Raw genomic sequence first — 21074 nt, 5'->3', positions numbered from 1 at the left:
TAGTCTATTAACTGTTATGCGTGAATTTGTCATACATTTTTACTTTAATTCTAATTTAAGAAATGTATTTAATTCTTATTTGAAATCCTAAGAACCGTATTTAACATTACCCTAAAATTAATTATTTATCAAATGGTTGACTTCTAATGAATAGATTAAGAAAAAAAAATGCTAATTTAACCATAAAAAAAAACAAATAAAATAAAATTATAATACGGTGTACTAGACTAGATACTTTCCTTGGGAATCTGATAGGGTGTTCCAAGAGTTGGGTGGCTTTAGGAGAATGATTTGTCCCCATAATTATCACCACAATAAAATTGAACGAATATGCAAAATTAATTTATTAAAAAATTAAGTAGAGTAGGATACGTGTTTTTTCGAATAAAACAGGAGAAGAGATTCCTTGTTTGAATGATTCGTGTAAAAATCATACTCGATAGGGATAATACGTAACCTTCTTTTGGTCCTATTTAGAGTGGCAAGTCTCACCCGATACGATAGGACACGAAAATATTGTGACGCGAAACCGACTCGAGCGGATTGTGATCCGTACCCCGGTGAACCCGATTATGACTGACCCGACTCGAAATAACCCGTAAATCGAGGCAACCCGATATGTACCAACCCGACTCGGCCCGAACCGACCATTGACCCGACCCAAACGATAATCCGAAATTGACCCGAAATCTGACCCGATCCAAAGATAACCAAAAATTAGCCTCACTCGTATGCGGCACACAACCTTTCAAGACGACTTATTAACAATCCTGATTACTAAATACCACATTTCATCACTTCCCGTCTCATTATAACGCTGTTAATCAACCAATAACATGTTATAATGTCGTTTATTGAACCAGAATCGCGTTTTAACGTCTTTAGTACATTGCAAAATTTATGCATGATCTTTTAAAACCTCATTCAAGTTGCCACATCACAAGTCGGTTCAGCTCCTACCATTTCAGGTTCTATTGATTTATCGGTTAACCTTCAGGTTGGTTTTAATTAAGCAATTTTTCGGGTTTTATCAGGTCGGTTTTCGGATAAGTTGGGTCGGTTCTCCGAACCTGGTCAACTTTTGTCAGCTCTACCGGAATTCAACTACAACTAGTAAAATAATCCAAAAAAATCGATGTGATAATGAATTGAGGAACCAAACCAGGCAAAACCTATCTCAAACCCAAAATAACCCGACCCGATAGTGAGCCGATTCAATAATATGCCCGTTAATAATCCAACCCAACACAACCAAACCCGACAAATCTATCTGAATGACTCAACCCGACAACGGCCCGAACCCAACCAGACCCGAACCCAGGTTATGAAGCGACTCGACTAACATGACCCGAACCAGAGTTATGAATCGACCCGACTAACCCGACCCCATAAGTGACCTGAACCCGGCCCAAATGCAATCACAACGAGATATGATCCAAACCCAATGTGACCCGACCCATACCCGAACCCAGGTTATGAAGCGGCCCAACTAACCCGACCCGAACCGGAGTTCTGAATCAACCCAACTAACCCGACCCATAAATGACCCAAACCCGACCCGAATGTAATCACGACGAGATATGATCCAAACCCAACATGACCTGACCCGGTCAAACCCGACCCATACCCTACCCGACTAACCCAATTGCTACCTCTAGTCCTATATTTTTTTTTTTTTTTTGGTTGAAGACACCACGTAAATCTTTGTGGTCACAGTTAGGCCAATACCACCAGTAATTCTGGCATTACTGCCTGTAATTCTGGTAAGGAGAAAATGGTAGGGAGACCATTTTAAAATAGAGTTTGGCAAACGCCTATTTCCGCAATGTAAAACCGTTACTAATCTTCTCAATTCTCATATGTCGCTCAACACCACAAATTAGGGCAGAGTACGGATCGGGTATTTGATCTAAAGTGCTAGTTCGGATCGGATATCCATATTAGAAATCCTGAAGTTAGATATCCAATATCCAAACCAAATGTCTCGGATATCCAATATTCGGGTATCCAAAATAATCGTATCGGATGCGGATATCCGATGGATATCCATACCTTTGAATTTACTTTAAAATTAAGTTTGAAACACGATTATATTCATAGTTTTACATGAAATTTTCTTTCGTATTCTTATTCCAATGTTCTCGCTATAAAATTTAAGTACCACCTAGATATTTCTCTAATATTTTAAGTTGTTGTATCAAATAAAATTTTATTTTCTCGAAATTATACTAGAAAACTATAGTTTCGGATCAGATCGGATATCCAAATGTTTTAATTCTAATATCCATATCCAAACCAAAACCAAAGATTTCGGATCAGATATCCAAACCAAACTTAACTTTCGGATCGGATATCCAAAAATTCGGATCGGGTTCGGATCGGATATCGGATCAGTTTGGATAATCGGATTTTTTGCTCAACCCTACCACAAATTATACCTACTCTTATCTTTTTAAGAGATGCCACAACTCACACAATAGTACGGAGTAGTATAGTACAAATACATCACACAATAGTACTAGAAAATTTACAACCTTTTTTTAGTAATAATTATCACAGTCCAGACCAAATTATCACATCTAGTATCTATCAGAGCCGAGACCCAACTATTATAGTCGAGACCAAATTATCATAGTTGAGACCAAGTTATCACATCGAGTATCTATCAGAGTCGAGACCAAATTATTATAGTCGAGACCAAATTATCATAGTTGAGACCAAATTATCACATCTAGTATCTATCATATTCATATACTCCAATTTAGAAGAGATTCTAATCCATTTTAGCAAGTAATTACATTATTGTTCACACATCAACACTATTAAATTGCGATTGTCTAAAAAAAACAAAAAACACTACTCCGTATTAAATTGTTTTGGACAGCAAATTGGTCGGACATAAATATACCGGATGGTCCAATACCTTAGTGAATGAATGATCACAACCACCTCATCAATCTGTTGGAATCTTGGTTCGAACTCGTTCAACTTATATTTGATATTCTAATGACTACTGAGCATCTGAAGCGTCCATACCAACTTGATCCTGAGTAATTTAATAATCAAAATACATATTTAATCAGTAAAAATTGTCAACCAATGCCAACTATCACAAATACTTTTTCCTTCCTGATGCATATACTTTTCTTCCACCTTAGAATCATTTGTATTTTACATGATTTGTTTCATGGAATACACCCGGATAAATACGCAAACGACGACGTTATACCTTATGAATGAGCTGGCTCATGAGTCCTTGCAAACCTGCAAGATGATAATTGCATCAATATGTTTGCTAAAAAGACAGTTGAATGTTTTAACTTAGCGGTTAAACTAGAGATACTATGGACTATGAATAACGGGTTGCAAGTTCGAATCCTCATTCCCTTTTATTGTACTGCCCCTGTGACTCCTTTGACACAGAAAACTAAAATGAGTTTTATATGCATTCTATCCCCATCACCGAGTATTCTCATCCATTACTAACAAAGATGATAACTTTCGCTCAAAATAAAAAAAAGATGGTAACTTCGGCCAAAGGAAATAGTCATATACGATTATCTTGATCAATTGATTAATTTAATCGTACAAATACTTGTACGGATGAAGTGCTATACGATGCAAGCGTAAATAAAAGAGAAAAAGGAGTAAAATAACAAGTGGAGTTCACGTAACAGGATGACATGAACAAAAACACTAGGCAACCACTTTTAGTTGCATAATCAGAAACAAGAAGATAAGACATATTACAATGGACAACAAGGACTTTAGATTATTATAAACACCTGAAATTATAACTTTTTAAAAAGTTTTGCACAATGGAAAATCAATAATAACAAGATTCTCTTAATTTCTAGGAATCTAATAGGATGTTCTATGGGAATCAGTCACCATTCAGAAAATGACATTTACATATTGTTTTTTCGCAATAATTGAAGGCATTCCAATATAAAAACAAACATCATTTCTACCTTCTACCATCAAAATAACAAGATATTTAGTCAGAGAGAACTCAGATAGACATACCTGAAAAAAAAAAAAACACAAAAAAAGATAGCAGAAACAGAAAAAAAAAAAAAAAAAAAAAAAAAAAAAAAAAAAAACAGAGAATTACCGTCTGGAAAGCCGATGGATGATGATTCTATAACAACGCAGTTGCTGCCACCAGCAGCAGGAGACGAAGAGCGGCCCGACATAGAAAACAATGCAGTTGACCAGTCTCACCTAAGGAGGAGAAAGATGCCTGTCAGACACATGGCTATGGTGGGAGCTGAGATTTCCAACATAGAGAGCCTTGATTACGAGTACATTTTCTATATACCGTTTTCTTCTGTCTTTAATTTTTATCTTAGCTGGTAAAGTCACTACGACGATTATATACTCTTTTGGAATCGAATTCTACCAGCATAAAAAAAGGTGTAAATTTACCAGTTTTCTATTTCAGTTTTCCTGCCAGACTAGACTGACTGAGTTTCCTTTTGTTGGTATCATTGCAGAATCAATGAAAATCCTATGTTCAAGCAGGATTGGAGAACTGGGACGAAAACAGAAGTGTTTGCGTATGTGTGCTATAAATGGTTGCTAGCCTTTCTTGTGGGATTGCTAACCGGTCTTGTTGCTGTGGTAATCAATCTTGCTGTTGAGAATATTGCTGGATACAAGTTTCTCTTAGCCTCTCGTTTTATCGAAGACAAAAGGTGCATCATTGTTTTAGCCTTCATTTATTGTTGTCTGCAATTCAGAGCATCCATAATATAGGTATAACCTATGAGATGTTGCATGATATAACTTTGAGGAAATATAAATATCAACAAACAATAATAGATATGGCTTTTGGACACTTTTAGTCTGAAAAAAGCCGTAAAGATTTTTTTTTTCAAAAATAGTGGAATCACAAACTCGTACACACGTAGGTTATTTCAAACGGAATAACTTGGTATATGAGAAAGGAAATAATTTCACCTGTGCTTTTTGGGTGCAGGTATGTGATGGGGTTCATCATACTGGCCGGAATTAATTTCAGCTTGACCCTCATCGCTGCATGCTTATGTGCATTTTTCTCACCGGCTGCAGCTGGACCTGGTATACCTGAGATTAAAGCTTACCTCAATGGTATTGATACACCCAATATGTATGGATTCACAACATTGTTAGTCAAGGTCAGTATTACTGTCTGATCCAACACACATCATAATAGTCCTAGTACAAGATGAAATGGGGATAAAACATGACGATTTACAACCGGTGCAAACCGCCTAGTTTATGGTACCTTCCAAATTTTAATATAAGTCCAGTAGAGATACGATTCCGCAATTTGGATATAATACCAAGTTGTTGATGTTAATCTCTTGTAATGGTTCAAAAGAGTGAAAGGGCAGTTTGTCCAACTAGATAATTGAACGTTGCCTACAGAGAAAATGATTGGTTATAATGAAATAATCACACAGAATGTAGACAAAAAGAAACGAATAAAGGGGAAAAATTAAGCCCACAAGGTCCCTACTTGAGTGGATCAGATCATTAATAAAAAAGTATGCATCAGAAAACGTCTTTTTAAAAGGGGGCATTAAAAGTGGAGTTTCTTCAACATTAATGACAAACTTGTAGATATCTTGTGACCATGACTATGGTTCATACCTGTTCCATCATAATTATCCCAGTGACCCTTTAAACATCTAAACATCCAAAAATAAAACAAAAAACATGAACATAAAGGTCAATAACTAATCTCGGTTTGAGATTCATCTCAAAATTGGCTGTCAGCCTGTCACTACCTGAGATTGGTCGTGGTGTCGTAAACAGAATCAAACGCCTTGTCTAAATGCAGCCATGGTAAAATGCAGTCACGATTAGCCGATTCGGCTGTCCCTGTCTGATTTCAGTGTCGTGGCAATAACTTGAGCCGGTATCTGCGGTGCCCACGGTGACGGAGTCAATGATCGTTACCAGAAACGATGTCTTGTGTTTAATACACCAAAATAGTCACGGCCCTAGTCATTAGAGCCCACAAATCCTTGCAAAGATGCAATACAGAAATCATAACAGAAAAGTATCATGAACTAAAGCATAAAACTGTTTACCTGTTAGTAACTGAGCAACTTATTTGGTGTAATGACAGTTTCTCGGAACAATAGCAGCCGTCCCCGCATCACTTGATTTGGGCAAAGAGGGCCCACTTGTTCACATCGCAACCTGCATAGCTGCTTTACTCGGTCAGGGCGGTACAGGCAAGTACCAGGTCAAATGGCCCTGGCTTCGATACATGAACAATGACAGGGACCAGAGAGATCTCATCACCTATGGCGCATCATCCGGAGTTTGTGCCGCTTTTCGGTCCCCAGTGGGCGGCATCCTCTTCTCAGTCGAGGAAGTGGCTACATGGTGGAGAAGCGCTCTCCTATGGAGGACTTTCTTTAGCACGGCGATTGTTGTGGTGGTGCTTAGGTGTTTTACTGAGTATTGCAGTTCTGGAGGAAGATGTGGCCTCTTTAATGGTGGGCTGATTATGTTTGATGTGAGTGATGCAGATGTGCATTACCATGCCTCAGATATTATTCCGGTTATACTTATTGGGGTCTTTGGTGGAATTCTTGGAAGCTTGTACAACTATGTCCTCATCAAAGTTATCCGACTCTACAGTCTCATCAACGAGTAAGGAAACAAAAAGCGTCACACAACTAATCTAAACACGAACATAACAAAAACCCTTTTGCTTGGATGGAGGGATTTGAGGGAAATACGGAGGGGGCACAACATCAAGCTACCCTTCCTTCTTCCCTCCCTCTCCATTACCCTGTCCTCCCTACTTTTCTATCAAAAGAACCATGGGGTGATTTCCTCTTCACATTTTATAATTTTGTATATCAGAATTAATTGACTGCTCTATTCTATTGCAGGAAAGGAAAGTTAGCAAAGATTGTCCTAAGTGTTTCAGTCTCATTGTTTACCTCGGTGACCATGTATGGCCTACCTTTCCTTGTAAGCTGCACAAAATGTGATTCATCTCCAGGCATTGTCTGTCCGACTTCAGGACGAACAGGGAACTTCAAACAATTCAACTGCCCTGATGGCTACTACAATGATCTTGCAAGTTTACTCTTTTCCACCAATGATGATGCAGTTCGAAACATCTTTTCAACTAACACTCCCTCCGAATACCACGTTGTCACTTTACTCCTCTTTTTCGGAATCTACTGCATTCTTGGACTCATCACCTTCGCCATTGCTGTTCCTTCTGGTCTCTTTCTGCCTATAATCCTGATGGGTTCAGCCTATGGCCGTCTAATCGGGATCATTATGAACTCGAAGATGGACCAGGGGCTCTTTGCCATCTTAGGTGCAGCCTCCCTGATGGCTGGCTCGATGAGAATGACAGTCTCAGTTTGTGCCATTTTTCTAGAACTAACCAACAATCTATTGCTACTACCTATAACCATGTTTGTACTTCTGATTTCAAAAGGTGTTGGGGATTATTTTAATCCAAGTATCTATGACCTTATACTAGAATTGAAAGGGCTTCCTTTCTTAGACGCAAAACCAGAACCATGGATGACGGGCATCACAGTTGGCGAGCTTATTGAGGCAAAGCCGCCATTATCAACCCTTAATGTGGTCGAGAAGGTGGGCCGCATTCTCGATGCTCTCAAGAACACGACTCACAATGCTTTCCCTGTGATAGAGTTGGGGAATCCACCTAGAGAAATAGAGCTGCGTGGACTGATCTTAAGAGCTCACCTTCTAATTGCCTTGAAGAAGAAATGGTTCCTGGAAAAGCCGAGAAGAACAGAAGAGCAGGAAGTTAGAAAGAGTTTCACATCCATTGAATTGGCAGAAAGGGATACAAATCTTGATCAAATCCAGATCTCAAACGATGAAATGGAGATGTACATTGATTTGCACCCTTTTGTAAACAAAACGCCTTATACTGTGACCGAGGATATGTCAGTAGCCAAGGCAATGATGCTATTCAGGACGCTTGCATTGCGTCATTTACTTATTGTGCCTAAGTATCGATTCCCTGGGGTAAGTAACCAATTTCTTACAAGTTATAAACTTTTTAGTTTCATGATATATTAGCATCAAAATCTGAACCTAATAAGAGTTATTTCCTGCAGATTTGTCCAGTAACTGGTATCTTAACAAGGCAAGATTTGAGGGCGGACAACATTCTATGTGCATTCCCTCATCTAGAGAAGTTCAAAGAGACATGAGAAAACGGGATGTATACTCAAAGAAGGCATAAGCAAATTTTAGTCACATTGGCTATATTTAGATATATGATATACTGTACAAAGCTCATACTATTCTTCTGTCAACAGTTGGTAGAAAAGAGTGTAAATTGCCCACATACCTCAATTGGAAGGTAAACCGCTATGTCAGAAGCAAGTTTTGTTACATGAGTTTTTATAATTAAAGAGCAAAGCAAGTAAAGTTGATAATATACTTTGAAATGTATGAGTAATATTGACGGAAAGAGTGAATTTGAAGTCATTTGCCTGTTTTTAGATAAATTTTCATTTGCTTCAGAAAGGGGAGAGCCAAAGAGGGAAACACCATTCCACAAAACTTGGCTGTAAGCCTGTAAGAGAATGCAATATAGCATGCACCTGGCTGCAGAGCACAGAGTACAAGATGAAAAAGCTAAATAAAACCTTGGAATAGCATATTACATCCAAAAAAATACATTAAACCAAAACATCCTAACGCCGATTACTTCCAGTAGATTTACCCTATCGGCAGTAGCCTAGAAAATGTTATGCATATGTTACCATATGGAAGCAGAAAACCTACAAGTTCACTAACAATTTGAACTTAAGAGATCTTTTTTTTTTTTTTACTCTGCTCATCATTTATGATGGCCAATCACCCAGATAAACTATTCCAGCTCATCCCAAACTTAACTTCACAATTTGCGAACAATTAATTGTGTAATAGGTAATAGTCAAGACTCGAGAATTGAACCCCTAATAGCAAGGCCTTCAACATCGGGCACTGGTGCACTAAAATAGTGTATCACACAGGTCCTTGCTTAGAAATTAACACAAACATATAACAAAACATTTGTCGCTTTGGGGACATTCAATAAAATTGCAACAACGTAGAAATAACAAAAAAACATCGTCGAATTATACCATTTTATCTAAGTGATCCACCATATTAAGGTTACTACTGCAAGTTTAAGTTGATCTAACTGATCTATTTTTTTCCCCCTATCGGAAATCAAATAAAGTCTTAGCTTCACTAAATCCACTTCATGCTTTGATCGCGCATTAGAATTCATAGCAAATTGACAACCAAGTTTGTGAAATCTTCTTGCATTAGTGTAGTCAGTCATATTCAAAAACAATGGTATGGTATTTGTAGTGCAACAATAGGAAACCTACAAATAGAATGCAACAAAAGCTCTACATGTCAAACAGAGGTACATTAAACATGAATTGATTGTCTTATACTCTTATCCCAATTTACTTGGTATATATATGCAGAAACAAGAAATCGAAAAGCATTCAAATGCGGCGAATAGAAGTGGGAGAATCAAAAAGTTGTCAAGTTAAGCAACTCACAAATCTATATGGGTTATTTCACTTATTTGCCCTGTGTTTACAACAAAAGATGCATCACAAATACACAAGATTGAAGTTGGTGGACCGTCCCATTTAATTTGGATCTGTAGGATCCAACGACCGTGACTTTTTAGCTTGATTTATATGTAATAAATTTTATTCTCTAAATTATCATGGATTTGTAGTGTAGCCTAGACTCATGGTCGAGGTGCCGCCTAATGAATTTGAGAGGGCAACTTTGAAATGTCAATTTGAGGCTCCAAATAGTAATCGTTTAAAAACAAGTCATTTTTTTAAGGAAACAAAAGTTAGTCGGCAATAAATTAATATATACTCCCTCCATTCAACTTTTATCACCCTACTTCTCCAATATGTGAGGATTATTATATTGAAGTGAGGTGATAAAAGTTGAATGGAGGGAGTACTGTTTAATAAACTAGAAGTTTGAGAGTATATAAGTTCATTCATTGTAAATTAAATTTGTTGAAATATAAAGTAGATCCAATCTTTATAGAAAAAAACGGACTTTAGTGAAGATAAAACATAAGAACACAAAAACTCTTGATTTGTTGCACAACTAATCGAACTTGGACCTCGATGATAGGAAATACCCTCAAACCAAGACAATGGTAAACCACTGCGCTAACACTTTGAACATATCAATCGACAGGCCTGCCTAGACTCATGTAGAACTACCTAACTAAAAAGTGATTAAGTTTGTGGCGCTAACACCTTGAACATGCCAATCGACAGGCTTGCCTAGACTTGTGTAGAACTACCTAACATGGACAAGTGATTAAGTTTAAACATAATCCGTTGTGCTAACACCTTGAACATGCCAATCGACAGACTTGCCTAGACTCATGTAGAAATACCTTACATGGACAAGTGATTAAGTTTAAACATAATCCGTATTTGGGAAAGTTATTTTAGCTAGTAATGAAGAGTCAGAAAAACCCTACTAAGGTCCAAATATCTAATATTTTGCACAAATATTGCGAAAACGTAATCTAATTAAGTCAAACAATTACCAAATAAACGTTTGGTGACAGATATTTCAATTGGTTTGAAAACAAACTTCTAATTAAATCAATATATATTAGAAAAAGCAAGTGGTTGAGAAAATAGGATTAATAAAAGGAAAATCCTGGTGTGACAAACATACAATTTGGTTGGTGTCCATAGAATCCTAATATTAGCTGGATAATATCATCACCCTACATATCATGGGACTCTCAAGGATTATGATGCAATAATTATGGATAAGATAACATTTCGATAGCATGAAGAGCTATATTTATTTTCCACCATTGATTGACTTCATTTTATCCAATTATTTTTGATACTCGTTTTATTTGCCATTTTCTAAAGAAATGCATAAATGTTTACCTGGCAGAAAAATAGACACCTCATCTACTCTCATGTGAGGTGTGACTGATGCAAATTGAACCATGGAAGTTACCCAAATGCATGGAGACGGAAGTGTGTTTCATGTGGATGAACAGGCTTCCATGTGGCTGGAATTTGGTTCAAGATACTCAATCTGCATGCAATACGTGACAATAAAATTGATTAAAGTATACTTGGTCCACTACTAATAAACCAACCATAGCAATCAAGTTATAATAACACATTAGTGTAGTTATGCCAACAGCTTACATTCCTATTAATGTCATTGACCAAGAAACATAGATTAGCGTGTTCGGGTTTGTTCTAGCTTAACTAAGGTGTCGAGTTCGAATTCGGGTAATGCACCAATGATAAAACTTATGAAGACCTAAATTTCCGACACTGTTAACCCCACTGATCCACATTGTAATACCATACCTATGTATTGGCCGAAGAAAAAGGCATATATAACCCGGGGAGCTACAGTAACAAGGGGTATCAGTGTAGCACTCGCTACTCCAAATCCCTATCTACTCGAAAACCTGAGTATGAGGCCTTAGCAAATATATTAGACTACAAGAAAAAAAAATTGTTACCAAAAATTTCATTTTTTTCCTCTGCCCTAATATAACCCATGACATTTCAAATAGAAATCCTACTCCTACTCGTCTTCTCATTTTATCACACAAGATATATTCCAAGAAGAGCTCTCCACAATACCATGATACAGTGTTTAGCTTGACGTAGATTTCATTAACAAAGGTTATTAGTGGTTTCTAACATCACCCTACTAACAAAACAAATAGGAGGCGATCAAAGGAAAAAGGTGAACTTTTCATTAGTTTTGGTCATGATTCATGAATTCATGAGCTCATGATAAAGCAAACGTGTTCATTAATAACAATTAAAACACAATTAAAGATAATGAACGTAACAAAACACTAATCAACAAAAATTACATAAAAACAATAAAAACCAATCAACTACAGGTCTACATTCCACACCAAAAATATGCAGAAAATTTTTCAATGGCTATGTTACTTGACTTACTTCGATACTTCACTTAGGTCACGTGTTTGACACTTGAACTGTTGACACAACACGACACTTTGACACTTCATTTCAAACCAAAAAAATTGAAAATTTCACAGAAAATAACTTATCCGACACCCCAATACTTGTCGGGCACCACACTTCACAGACGAGTCAGGTGAAATAGGTACTACCTTAGAACATAAGATATATAATAATTAAAATAGAAGAATATTGATATAATCAGAAATCAGAATCATTAATTGTTGTCCAAGTGTCTTAAGGACATCCTCCCACTTCCTAAGAACAGATATGTTCAAATTCATTTTATTTTCTCCGCATATTATAGGCTGCTCCAAGAAATAAGGTGCCCACTGTGAAGTGACGTATAAATGAACTATATAAATGAGAGAAGGTGTGCTCATCAATAATGCAGTAAAAACATACACGTAACTTAATTTAAGGAATCATATAAAGAAGAAATAAGCTAACTATCTAACTCCACGAAATGTTTGGCAACTAGGAAGACCATCAATCAAAGACTGGAGTGAAAAAATAACGGAAACAAGAGAACCATTATCATTGAAGCAAACAAGCACACAAAGAATGGAGTTAGAAGAACATCAGAATGGAGAAGTAGTTGCAGGAGGAGCAGACATTGAATGCAACTCCTTACACCAACCTCTTCTTAAACGGAACACAACTGTCTCTGCTAGCCATTTCGCTCTGGTGGGAGCTAAGGTGTCACATATAGAAAGCCTCGATTACGAGTATGCTTTATCTCTCTCCCTCTTTCTAGTTTCTGTGAGCATAATATGTTACTCTGTTAGTATCAACTGCTAAGTGATAAGGGTAATATTGCATGCATCTACATTATGGACTTCTCTGTAAAAAAGCGACAAATGAAACATAACATAATAACTACATGACCCCATTTAGATATTGTGAGTGAATGTGTTTTAGTTTGTGCGCATCTTCTTTGTTCCTAACCTGTGTTGGAGCCAGTCAAAGTTTTTGACATGGATGCGTGTTCAATCCTATGATATGATCGACTATTTTTATGAAGAATCTTCATGATTAGTGTTTTGGATTAAAAGAGAAGTGTCCGAGTATCATAAGTATGTGCAGGTGGAAAGTACTTGATACCAAGTACGTGATGTATATGATGAATCACAATAACATAGTTCCACACAGGCATCCCTACATTTAGAACCTAAACATTATTCAGGTATCCACTATCCAGTGCTTCTCGATATTGATACAGAGTCGGCAAATAGTGAACTGTTCGTCTTCTTTATTTCTCACCTATGTAGGTATAGGAGTCGGTCAAAAGTTTTTGACATGGGTGTGCGTTTAAGTGTAGGTGGCTATCTTTTATGAAAAAAAATATTCATGTTCTGGCTTAGGGAAAAAAATGTCCTGAAGTATTGTGCTTAAGTCTTAGATGCGTGTATCAGAGTAACACAGTTCCTCACATAGTCACATGCATCACTATTTTCAGAAACTAAACATTATTCAGCCACGCCAATACTATTCTATATTGATGCAGAATCAATGAGAACGAACTATTCAAGCAGGATTTCAGACAACGATCCAGAAATCAATTGCTGCTATATGTGTTTTTAAAATGGAAACTAGCATTTCTCATCGGGTCACTGACGGGCCTCATTGCTACCCTAATCAATCTCGCCATTGAAAATATTGCTGGCTACAAGCTGCTTCTGATTTCCAACTATATTAAGCAAGAGAGGTGATTGACACTCAAACTATATAACTATTAACACAGAATTCAATCTATATACTATGAATTATAAAGTGTGCTGGTTTTTTTTACTATTTTGGGTGCAGGTATATGATGGGATTGGTAATGTTGACAGGGATTAATTTCCTACTTACTCTGAGTGCTACTCTGTTAGTCGTCTTTTTCGCACCAACTGCTGCTGGTACTGGAATACCAGAAATTAAAGCTTACCTTAACGGCGTTGATAGTCCGAATATGTATGGAGTGCCAACCTTGCTTGTTAAAGTCAGTTTTCTATGATCTTTATACATATCTCTAATGTGTTTTCCTGATTATATAATCTACTCGCTCCATTGATCCATGTGTATAGCTCTAATTTCACATTAGTAGTCAGCCAGTGTCAACTATAACCATAAGTTTCTCCAAGTTTATAATGTGAAATCTGAAACATTTAATTTATCAAACAAAATAAAAGCCATTTTCATATTATCAAACTCAAAAAATTGAATTAATTATATATTAGTATGATTTAAGTATTGGTTACAGTAACATTTGACTATCAAATGAGGCAATGTAAATGGGATGCAGCGAGCATCTGTTAACCACTATAAATTATTTTGGGACAACAACTTTGTTTGGAATTTGGAAACAACAGTAGAATGGGAGGGGAGGAAAGGGGGAACGGAGCCTTGGTCCGGTCCTTACAAATATTTTCAGGTTGAAAGCATTTCAGTTGGACGGTTTAAAGGATGATTCCTGTTGTTGTTGTTGTTGTTGTTGATATCTCCACATTTCCCTCTCCTCAATATCCCTACAGATATCTCCACATTTCCCTCTCCTCAATATCCCTACAACACACTTTACTAACCAAACAATGAACTTTGTTTCCCTCCCTTACCCTTCCAATCCATCCAACTAAGCAAAGAAAACAGGTTTGTTGGCGGTAGCCATGTTGGAAAATAGTAAATAATCACACACTTCTAAAAATATTAAATGGTCCTTAGGAATGTAGGATCATAGTCAGGCCATATCATTCCGAGTAGTTCAAGTATATAGGCAAATGAACTATCCATATAGAGGAATTCAGAAAGTCATGAGCATTAATTTAACATAATCAGCTCATAATTCTATCTGTGTCTGTTATTTTGGATCATGAATCATATTGTTTAATGGCTTTAATCTAGTTCGCCATCACCAGAAGACTGACACTCAAGGAAGATCTTAGTTTTGACATCATATAAGACTACTGAACCATTTTTGAGTGACCCATCCCATAGGACTACTAAAAGAAAACGATATCATGTAAGGAAGTCCACGCAATATGATGGCTAAAGGACAGTAATAACTAATAAGTGATAATGGTATTGAGGTGGACTACATATATAGTTGCAAACACTCAAAATACACATTCTATGCATCAAAAAGCTTAAACTATTACCTGCATGCTGGCTAATTCGTGCCCACTTGACTGCCACAACAGATAATTGGGAGTATTGGAGCCGTCTCTGCTGGATTAGACCTTGGCAAAGAAGAACCTTTGGTTCATATTGGTGCTTGTATTGCTTCCTTACTTGGACAAGGCGGAAATGAAAAATATCATATAAAATGGCGGTGGCTTCGCTTGATGAACAATGATAGGGATATGAGAGATCTGATTACCTGCGGTGCCTCCTCAGGAGTTTGTGCAGCTTTCCGAGCTCCAATAGGAGGTGTTCTCTTTGCTCTGGAAGAAGTTGCCTCATGGTGGAGAAGTGCCCTCCTTTGGAGAACTTTCTTTAGCACAGCTGTGGTGGTTGTGATTCTTAGAGCTTTCATAGAGTATTGCAGTTCCGGAAAATGTGGGCTCTTCGGCAATGACGACCTCATCATGTTTGACGTCAGCAATGTCTCTGTAAGCTACCACATAATGGATCTCATCCCCGTCATCCTTATCGGGCTAATGGGTGGTGTTCTTGGAAGTATGTACAACTATGCTCTTCAAAGAGTCCTCAGACTCTACAGTCTCATCAACGAGTAAGGGATATCCAATTTAATTTATGGGTTCAGATTCTAAGATAGCTTAAATATTATATTTCCATTCATTAGAATAAGGTGCCGAAAAGAAGACCTGGCAAATTTGACCCAGTCCATACTCTCAATGGCCAACGCACGCGGTTCTCAAAAGAACCCGAGGCAGGCCCGAAATTGAATATATCCTACCTGAAAATGAATCACACTGAAATGACTAAATTGAAACAAAACCTTAATAACCACAATCCATGATTGCCCTGAACCGCAACCACCGATGTGAAAACGACCTAAACTTATCTGTACCCAAAACGATACTGTTGTCATGTCACTTTTGGTCCAGGCTTAACCAAGCAGGATAACTCTCCATTTTGTCAGTGTATTCTAACTGCTATATTCTGTTGCAGGAAAGGAAAGTTGGCAAAGATCCTACTAAGTCTTACAGTCTCGGTCTTCACATCTGTCTGCATGTACTGCTTACCCTTCCTTGTTAATTGCACAAAATGTAATCCATCCCTTCCCAATGCTGTTTGCTCGACAAGGGGAATGAAAGGGAACTTTAAACAATTCAATTGTCCAGAAGGCTATTATAATGACCTTGCTAGCTTACTTTTTTCCACCAATTATGATGCTGTTCGGAACATCTTCTCAACAAATACTCCTGAAGACTTTCATCTCATCTCTCTATTAATCTACTTCACACTGTACTCTATCCTAGGGCTCTTCACCTTTGGTATTGCAGTTCCGTCCGGACTCTTTCTCCCTATCATTCTAATTGGTTCATCCTACGGGCGATTACTCGGTTTGGCCATGAAAAGGTACACAAACATCGACGAGGGGCTTTTTGCAGTTCTTGGTGCCGCATCTCTCATGTCAGGCTCAATGAGGATGACTGTTTCCCTTTGTGTAATTCTCCTTGAACTCACCAACAATCTACTGTTACTCCCCATTACAATGCTTGTACTGCTCATTTCAAAAACTGTGGGAGACTGCTTCAACCCAAGCATATATGAGATACTGCTAAAGCTGAAAGGCCTGCCTTTCCTAAACTCAAACCCAGAGCCATGGATGAGGAACATCACTGTTGGCGAGCTTGCTGATGTGAAGCCTCCATTAGTCAGTTTGCATGGAGTCGAGAAGGTCTCAAAAATTGTGGATGTGCTCAAGAACACAACGCACAATGGTTTCCCAGTGATCAATGATGACCCAATGCCACAAAACCCACATAATACCAAGCTAACAGAGCTGCAGGGGCTAATACTGAGAACTCACCTCATAGCTGTGCTGAAGAAGAAATGGTTCCTGCCAGAAGTAAGACAAACAGAGGAATGGGAAGTGCGAGAAAGATTTACATGGGCTGAGCTGGCAGAAAGAGACACGAATCTTGAACAAATCGCCATATCAAAACATGAGATGGAGATGTACGTTGATCTACACCCTTTTACTAACAGAACTCCTTACACCGTTGTAGAGGACATGTCTGCAGCAAAGGCAATGGTGCTCTTTCGGCAGGTTGCTCTCCGCCATCTGCTTGTTGTACCTAAGTACCATGGATCTGGGGTAAGTAACAGCTTCTTACTGCTAGTCTACTACTGTAGCTTTCATACGTATAACCGAAGACAAGTCTTGTTCGATACAATCTATACTGATGTACGACTGACAACATGTAATTTAAAAACAGAAATAATCTTTCTGAATATCCAAAAATACGTCTTTTTTTTTTGCAGATACATCCGGTTATTGGAATCCTAACAAGACAAGATTTGAGGGCCCAAAACATTCAAAGTGTATTCCCTACTATACTGAATTCAAGGGGAAGAGAAAAGCAGAGATGACTTCCACCAATTTGACATAATAGAAAGGGTTTGTTACTTTAGGCCACCAGCTTTGCACACTATTCTTTCTAAATTCTAACCTTAATTTGCATTTTTCACCCTAAATTTGATGTGTGCAGGCTTGTACATTATTTTTGTAAATAGTCTGTAGGCGCGCAAACATTTTACAGGTGCATCGCATTTAAGGGGAACACTTATACTATATACTCCAAAACAGCATATTTAGCAGACACAGCTTTAGCAGATATGTCAGTATTATCGACATCCCTGAAATGAATTTTCCTCTTTTGGTCTCATGTTTTCTAGATAAGTACGTTTTATGTAAGGCCAAGGAACTGCCAAGTGCCAAAAAGCAGTAGCAAATACTGCAGAAAGCATACCAAGAACAACAGTAAATCAATCCAAAGAAAAGAGCAACAATTAAATATAAACATAAAATACAAGTAACTGAGAAACAATGAGAGGCCCCAAAATAATCTCTAGCATTTACACTATGAGTAAGGAAGTATAAGAAACAGTAACTTTTTTTAACTACTATATATTTCCTAACTGGGTTTCAATTCCCCAAAATCACTTGCTGCATTTACATTATGTTTGGTTAACTGACGGCCAAAGTAGAGCTTATTCAAGATGCTGCTTCATCAATGGAAAATATTGTGGAAAGTAATATCTCAAAGACAGAAATGATCCGGCATCATTAACATGAACTGGATTTGCAAAAGTCGACTTTACCTTCTAGATAAACATGTGAAGTAGGAATGACCAAACTACTCTTATCTCACCGAAAGCTGATTTAATTGCTTGGTTGCCAACCAAACAAGGTAGCCAATACTACACTCAAGTAACTAGAAGTCAAAAGATATAGGAAACTTCATCCTGCTTCTTAGTTCTTACTACGAGCATTGAACTAAAAAACACAAAGTAACCTTAAACTAGCAATGTCAGTTTATTTTGGAGTTACAAACAGTCATTTTCGGTGAGCTCCTACTTCTTGAGGTCCAACAAAACTAATCTGAACTGTACCTTGTATCAGATGTGTCAAGCAAAATAAAGCTTTATTAAGCACTGGCAATCTCACTAAGGTACAAAATCAAGTTGAAATTTTAGCAAGCACAGGTTTTAGATAGAAACTATTTCTATATCTACCCGAAATTGGAATTACGGAAGCATCCAAAATCAATAACCCTTTGTTCAGCTTATCCACCGCCGCCACTATTACCTCCGATTTTCAATTGTGTTTATATTCCTCCACTGCCACCATAAAAACTAACCTCAATTCAAACAAGCCCTTGCACATATTGCAATTCAAATGACAATTAAAACAGGGTTCAAATCCTTAAGTAAACTACATAGATTCAGGAACATTTGATAATTGCCAACCAAAAACAAATGTTTAAGCAACCAACTTTTTCTAAATAATTCAATAGCTGAATTAGTGCTGGGATGGGATCTACACCAAACATATGGACACACGCAGTGGATTGAAATAACATTTAAAATATGTTACTCAAACTCATATAGAAGTATTCAATACAAGTGCATGTCCAAGTGCCGACCCTAACTATTTTTGCGAAAAATATGCATATTTTAGCTTAAAATGAGGTGTCCGACTGTCATACTCATATCCCACTGTCGAGTATCAGCCAAGGGTACACAACGGAATAAGAAGAGTCCATAAAAGAAAAAATGCATTTCAGGCAAATTTGCACTGAGGATCATGTATAACAACATCCCCACCCTCATGAAAATAGACCACCAACAAGCGGATTCATCAACAAGCCCCAAACAATAAACATTGCTCGAAAAATCGACATCCACAGCCACATTAAATTTCAATTTCAATACATCAAGAAGAATGATACATAAAATTGGAGTAGAATTAAAGTTCGCTAGCCACAATGAACCAAAAACGAGTAACTTTTCCAGATTAACAATGTACATAATAAGCATATAATCATATACCTAAATCCATTGGAGCGAGGGGGCGCTCGCTCCCACTGAAAAATGAACTTTAATAATCGAACTTTTTTCGAGTTTACCTTATTACATTACTCGTTCGCTCCGCTGAAATTTTCCGTCCCCGAACCGTAAATCCTGGCCTCCGCCACTGCATAAATCAATACAAAACAAAATGTAAAGTTGACAAAGCATGAAACATGAAATCACAGTTGAACGATGAAGATAATATAATTAGATTAAGGAAGATACTAAGTACTCAAAGTCCATGAACTAACCATCAACAATGGTGGATACAGTTTCCGTTTCGGAAGTAGTGAATCAACGATTACTCTTTAATGGAGGATTGTTGATGATTAAAGTGATCATTCGAGTTATCGGGATTTAACTGTTGGGTACTTGGGTTGATTCTTCCCGAATTTCAAATACACAAAGATCTTGATCGTAATTTCTAGTAACTTGGAAGTTGGAATGTACTGTAGTATTTTAGATCACTACTCGTATTATTTAGTGAGACGGTTTTACATTGGAGACGGTTCATATGAGTAGAAATACAAAACAAATGAAAGTGGCAGTGAAATCATATGCCCAAAATATCAGGGTTGTAAATTATGTGAGTCGGCTAGTTAAGCTCTTAGAAATAGCTCGGTTTGCCATACTTGAATAAATTCGAGCCGATTCTGAGCTCAATAAAGCTCAGCTCAGAAGTTAGATTGAGCTCGCTAATAGTTTTTTTTTATATATAGTTTTATTTAAAAATTATATGTGATTTTGGAATCTTTAAGTATATTATAATATATTATCTTGCAGTGTTTGATAATCTTTTTTTTGGATATTCTACATGGTACCCTTCAAATTTTCGACTTTTTATATGGTACCCCTACACTTTTTAAAACATACATGGTACCCCTAATTGTTGTCATTATCACTAAGTGTACCCCTAAACTTTATTTTCCGCCAATTAAACTTAGTTTTAGGCGTTAAGTGATTACTTAGACGCGTAACCAAGCTTGTCATTTATCATTCTCATGACATAAGGACTTTATTAGGCTTAATATCCATCTTTAGACGTGATAATTTGGTAGGGAATCAATAAATTTTCCGTCAAAATTTTTTTAGCCCATATATATCAATAAATATTAGGATCGAGATGGATATTGAGCATAATAGAGTCTTTATGTCATGGGATAATAAATGACATGCTTGGTTACGCATCCAAGTCATTACTTAACGCCTAAAACTGAGTTTAATTGACGAACAATAAAGTTTAGGGATACACTTAGTGATAATGACAACAATTAGGGGTACCATGTATGTTTTAAAAAGTATAGGGGTACCATGTAGAAAGTCGAAAAATTAAGGGGTACCATGTAGAATATCCCCTTTTTTTAAATATTTATAATAGTTAAATTCAAAAGATGAAAATATGAAAATAATATAATGTCGATTTAAGCTAGGGTTTTAATTTTTAGGCTCGAGGAATTTCAAGCCAAGCTTGACGCCATTCGAATTTGAGCACAGAAGAGCTTGGTTGTATCCATCAATTCATGA

At 37.1% G+C, this 21074-nt stretch overlaps 2 protein-coding genes and 1 long non-coding RNA gene across 15 annotated transcripts; 2 read left to right on the top strand and 1 right to left on the bottom strand.

The window, feature by feature from the left end:
* Positions 1 to 2729: 2729 nt before the first annotated feature.
* Positions 2730 to 20077, bottom strand: LOC141652814 (uncharacterized). Of its 13 annotated transcripts, XR_012547257.1 has the most exons (13): positions 19802 to 19988; positions 19607 to 19674; positions 15385 to 17272; positions 15164 to 15291; positions 10953 to 11106; positions 7735 to 8610; positions 6081 to 7354; positions 5775 to 5909; positions 4963 to 5406; positions 4429 to 4731; positions 4115 to 4224; positions 3230 to 3264; positions 2730 to 3046 (listed from the first exon to the last, which is right to left on the bottom strand). It is a non-coding gene; the product is annotated as an uncharacterized LOC141652814 (long non-coding RNA). The 13 variants fall into 13 exon arrangements; XR_012547254.1 differs by having other exon boundaries at positions 6081 to 8610; positions 15164 to 15295; positions 19802 to 20077; XR_012547250.1 differs by adding an exon at positions 12667 to 12786 and having other exon boundaries at positions 6081 to 8610; positions 15164 to 17272.
* Positions 4129 to 8367, top strand: LOC141652813 (chloride channel protein CLC-a-like). Its single transcript, XM_074460420.1, has 6 exons — positions 4129 to 4304; positions 4497 to 4697; positions 4982 to 5159; positions 6119 to 6651; positions 6897 to 8022; positions 8115 to 8367. The coding sequence occupies exons 1-6, from the start codon at positions 4129 to 4131 to the stop codon at positions 8208 to 8210; spliced, it is 2310 nt and encodes a 769-aa protein (XP_074316521.1). The 3' UTR covers positions 8211 to 8367.
* Positions 12337 to 17810, top strand: LOC141652812 (chloride channel protein CLC-b-like). Its single transcript, XM_074460419.1, has 6 exons — positions 12337 to 12754; positions 13534 to 13734; positions 13833 to 14010; positions 15206 to 15738; positions 16140 to 17292; positions 17460 to 17810. Exons 1-6 carry the CDS (start codon positions 12591 to 12593, stop codon positions 17565 to 17567), a joined length of 2337 nt encoding a protein of 778 aa, XP_074316520.1. The 5' UTR covers positions 12337 to 12590; the 3' UTR covers positions 17568 to 17810.
* Positions 20078 to 21074: the final 997 nt, after the last annotated feature.

The sequence above is a fragment of the Silene latifolia genome, chromosome 4, assembly GCF_048544455.1.
Source record: "Silene latifolia isolate original U9 population chromosome 4, ASM4854445v1, whole genome shotgun sequence".
NCBI classification, from domain to species: Eukaryota; Viridiplantae; Streptophyta; class Magnoliopsida; order Caryophyllales; family Caryophyllaceae; genus Silene; species Silene latifolia.
The sequence above is the reverse complement of the archived record's forward strand: the minus strand, read 5'-3'. Positions and strand labels throughout refer to the sequence as shown.

What these genes read in the sequence shown, in the direction of transcription:
- LOC141652812 (XM_074460419.1), top strand. Translation starts at nt 12,591, where the DNA reads ATGGAGTTAGAAGAACATCAGAATGGAGAAGTAGTTGCAGGAGGAGCA. An exon ending in TGCCAACCTTGCTTGTTAAA is followed by an intron (nt 14,011 to 15,205) that starts GTCAGTTTTCTA and finishes CTGCCACAACAG; the next exon opens with ATAATTGGGAGTATTGGAGC. An exon ending in CTCTACAGTCTCATCAACGA is followed by an intron (nt 15,739 to 16,139) that starts GTAAGGGATATC and finishes ATTCTGTTGCAG; the next exon opens with GAAAGGAAAGTTGGCAAAGA.
- LOC141652813 (XM_074460420.1), top strand. Translation starts at nt 4,129, where the DNA reads ATGGATGATGATTCTATAACAACGCAGTTGCTGCCACCAGCAGCAGGA. An exon ending in CGTTTTATCGAAGACAAAAG is followed by an intron (nt 4,698 to 4,981) that starts GTGCATCATTGT and finishes TTTTGGGTGCAG; the next exon opens with GTATGTGATGGGGTTCATCA. An exon ending in TCACAACATTGTTAGTCAAG is followed by an intron (nt 5,160 to 6,118) that starts GTCAGTATTACT and finishes GTGTAATGACAG; the next exon opens with TTTCTCGGAACAATAGCAGC.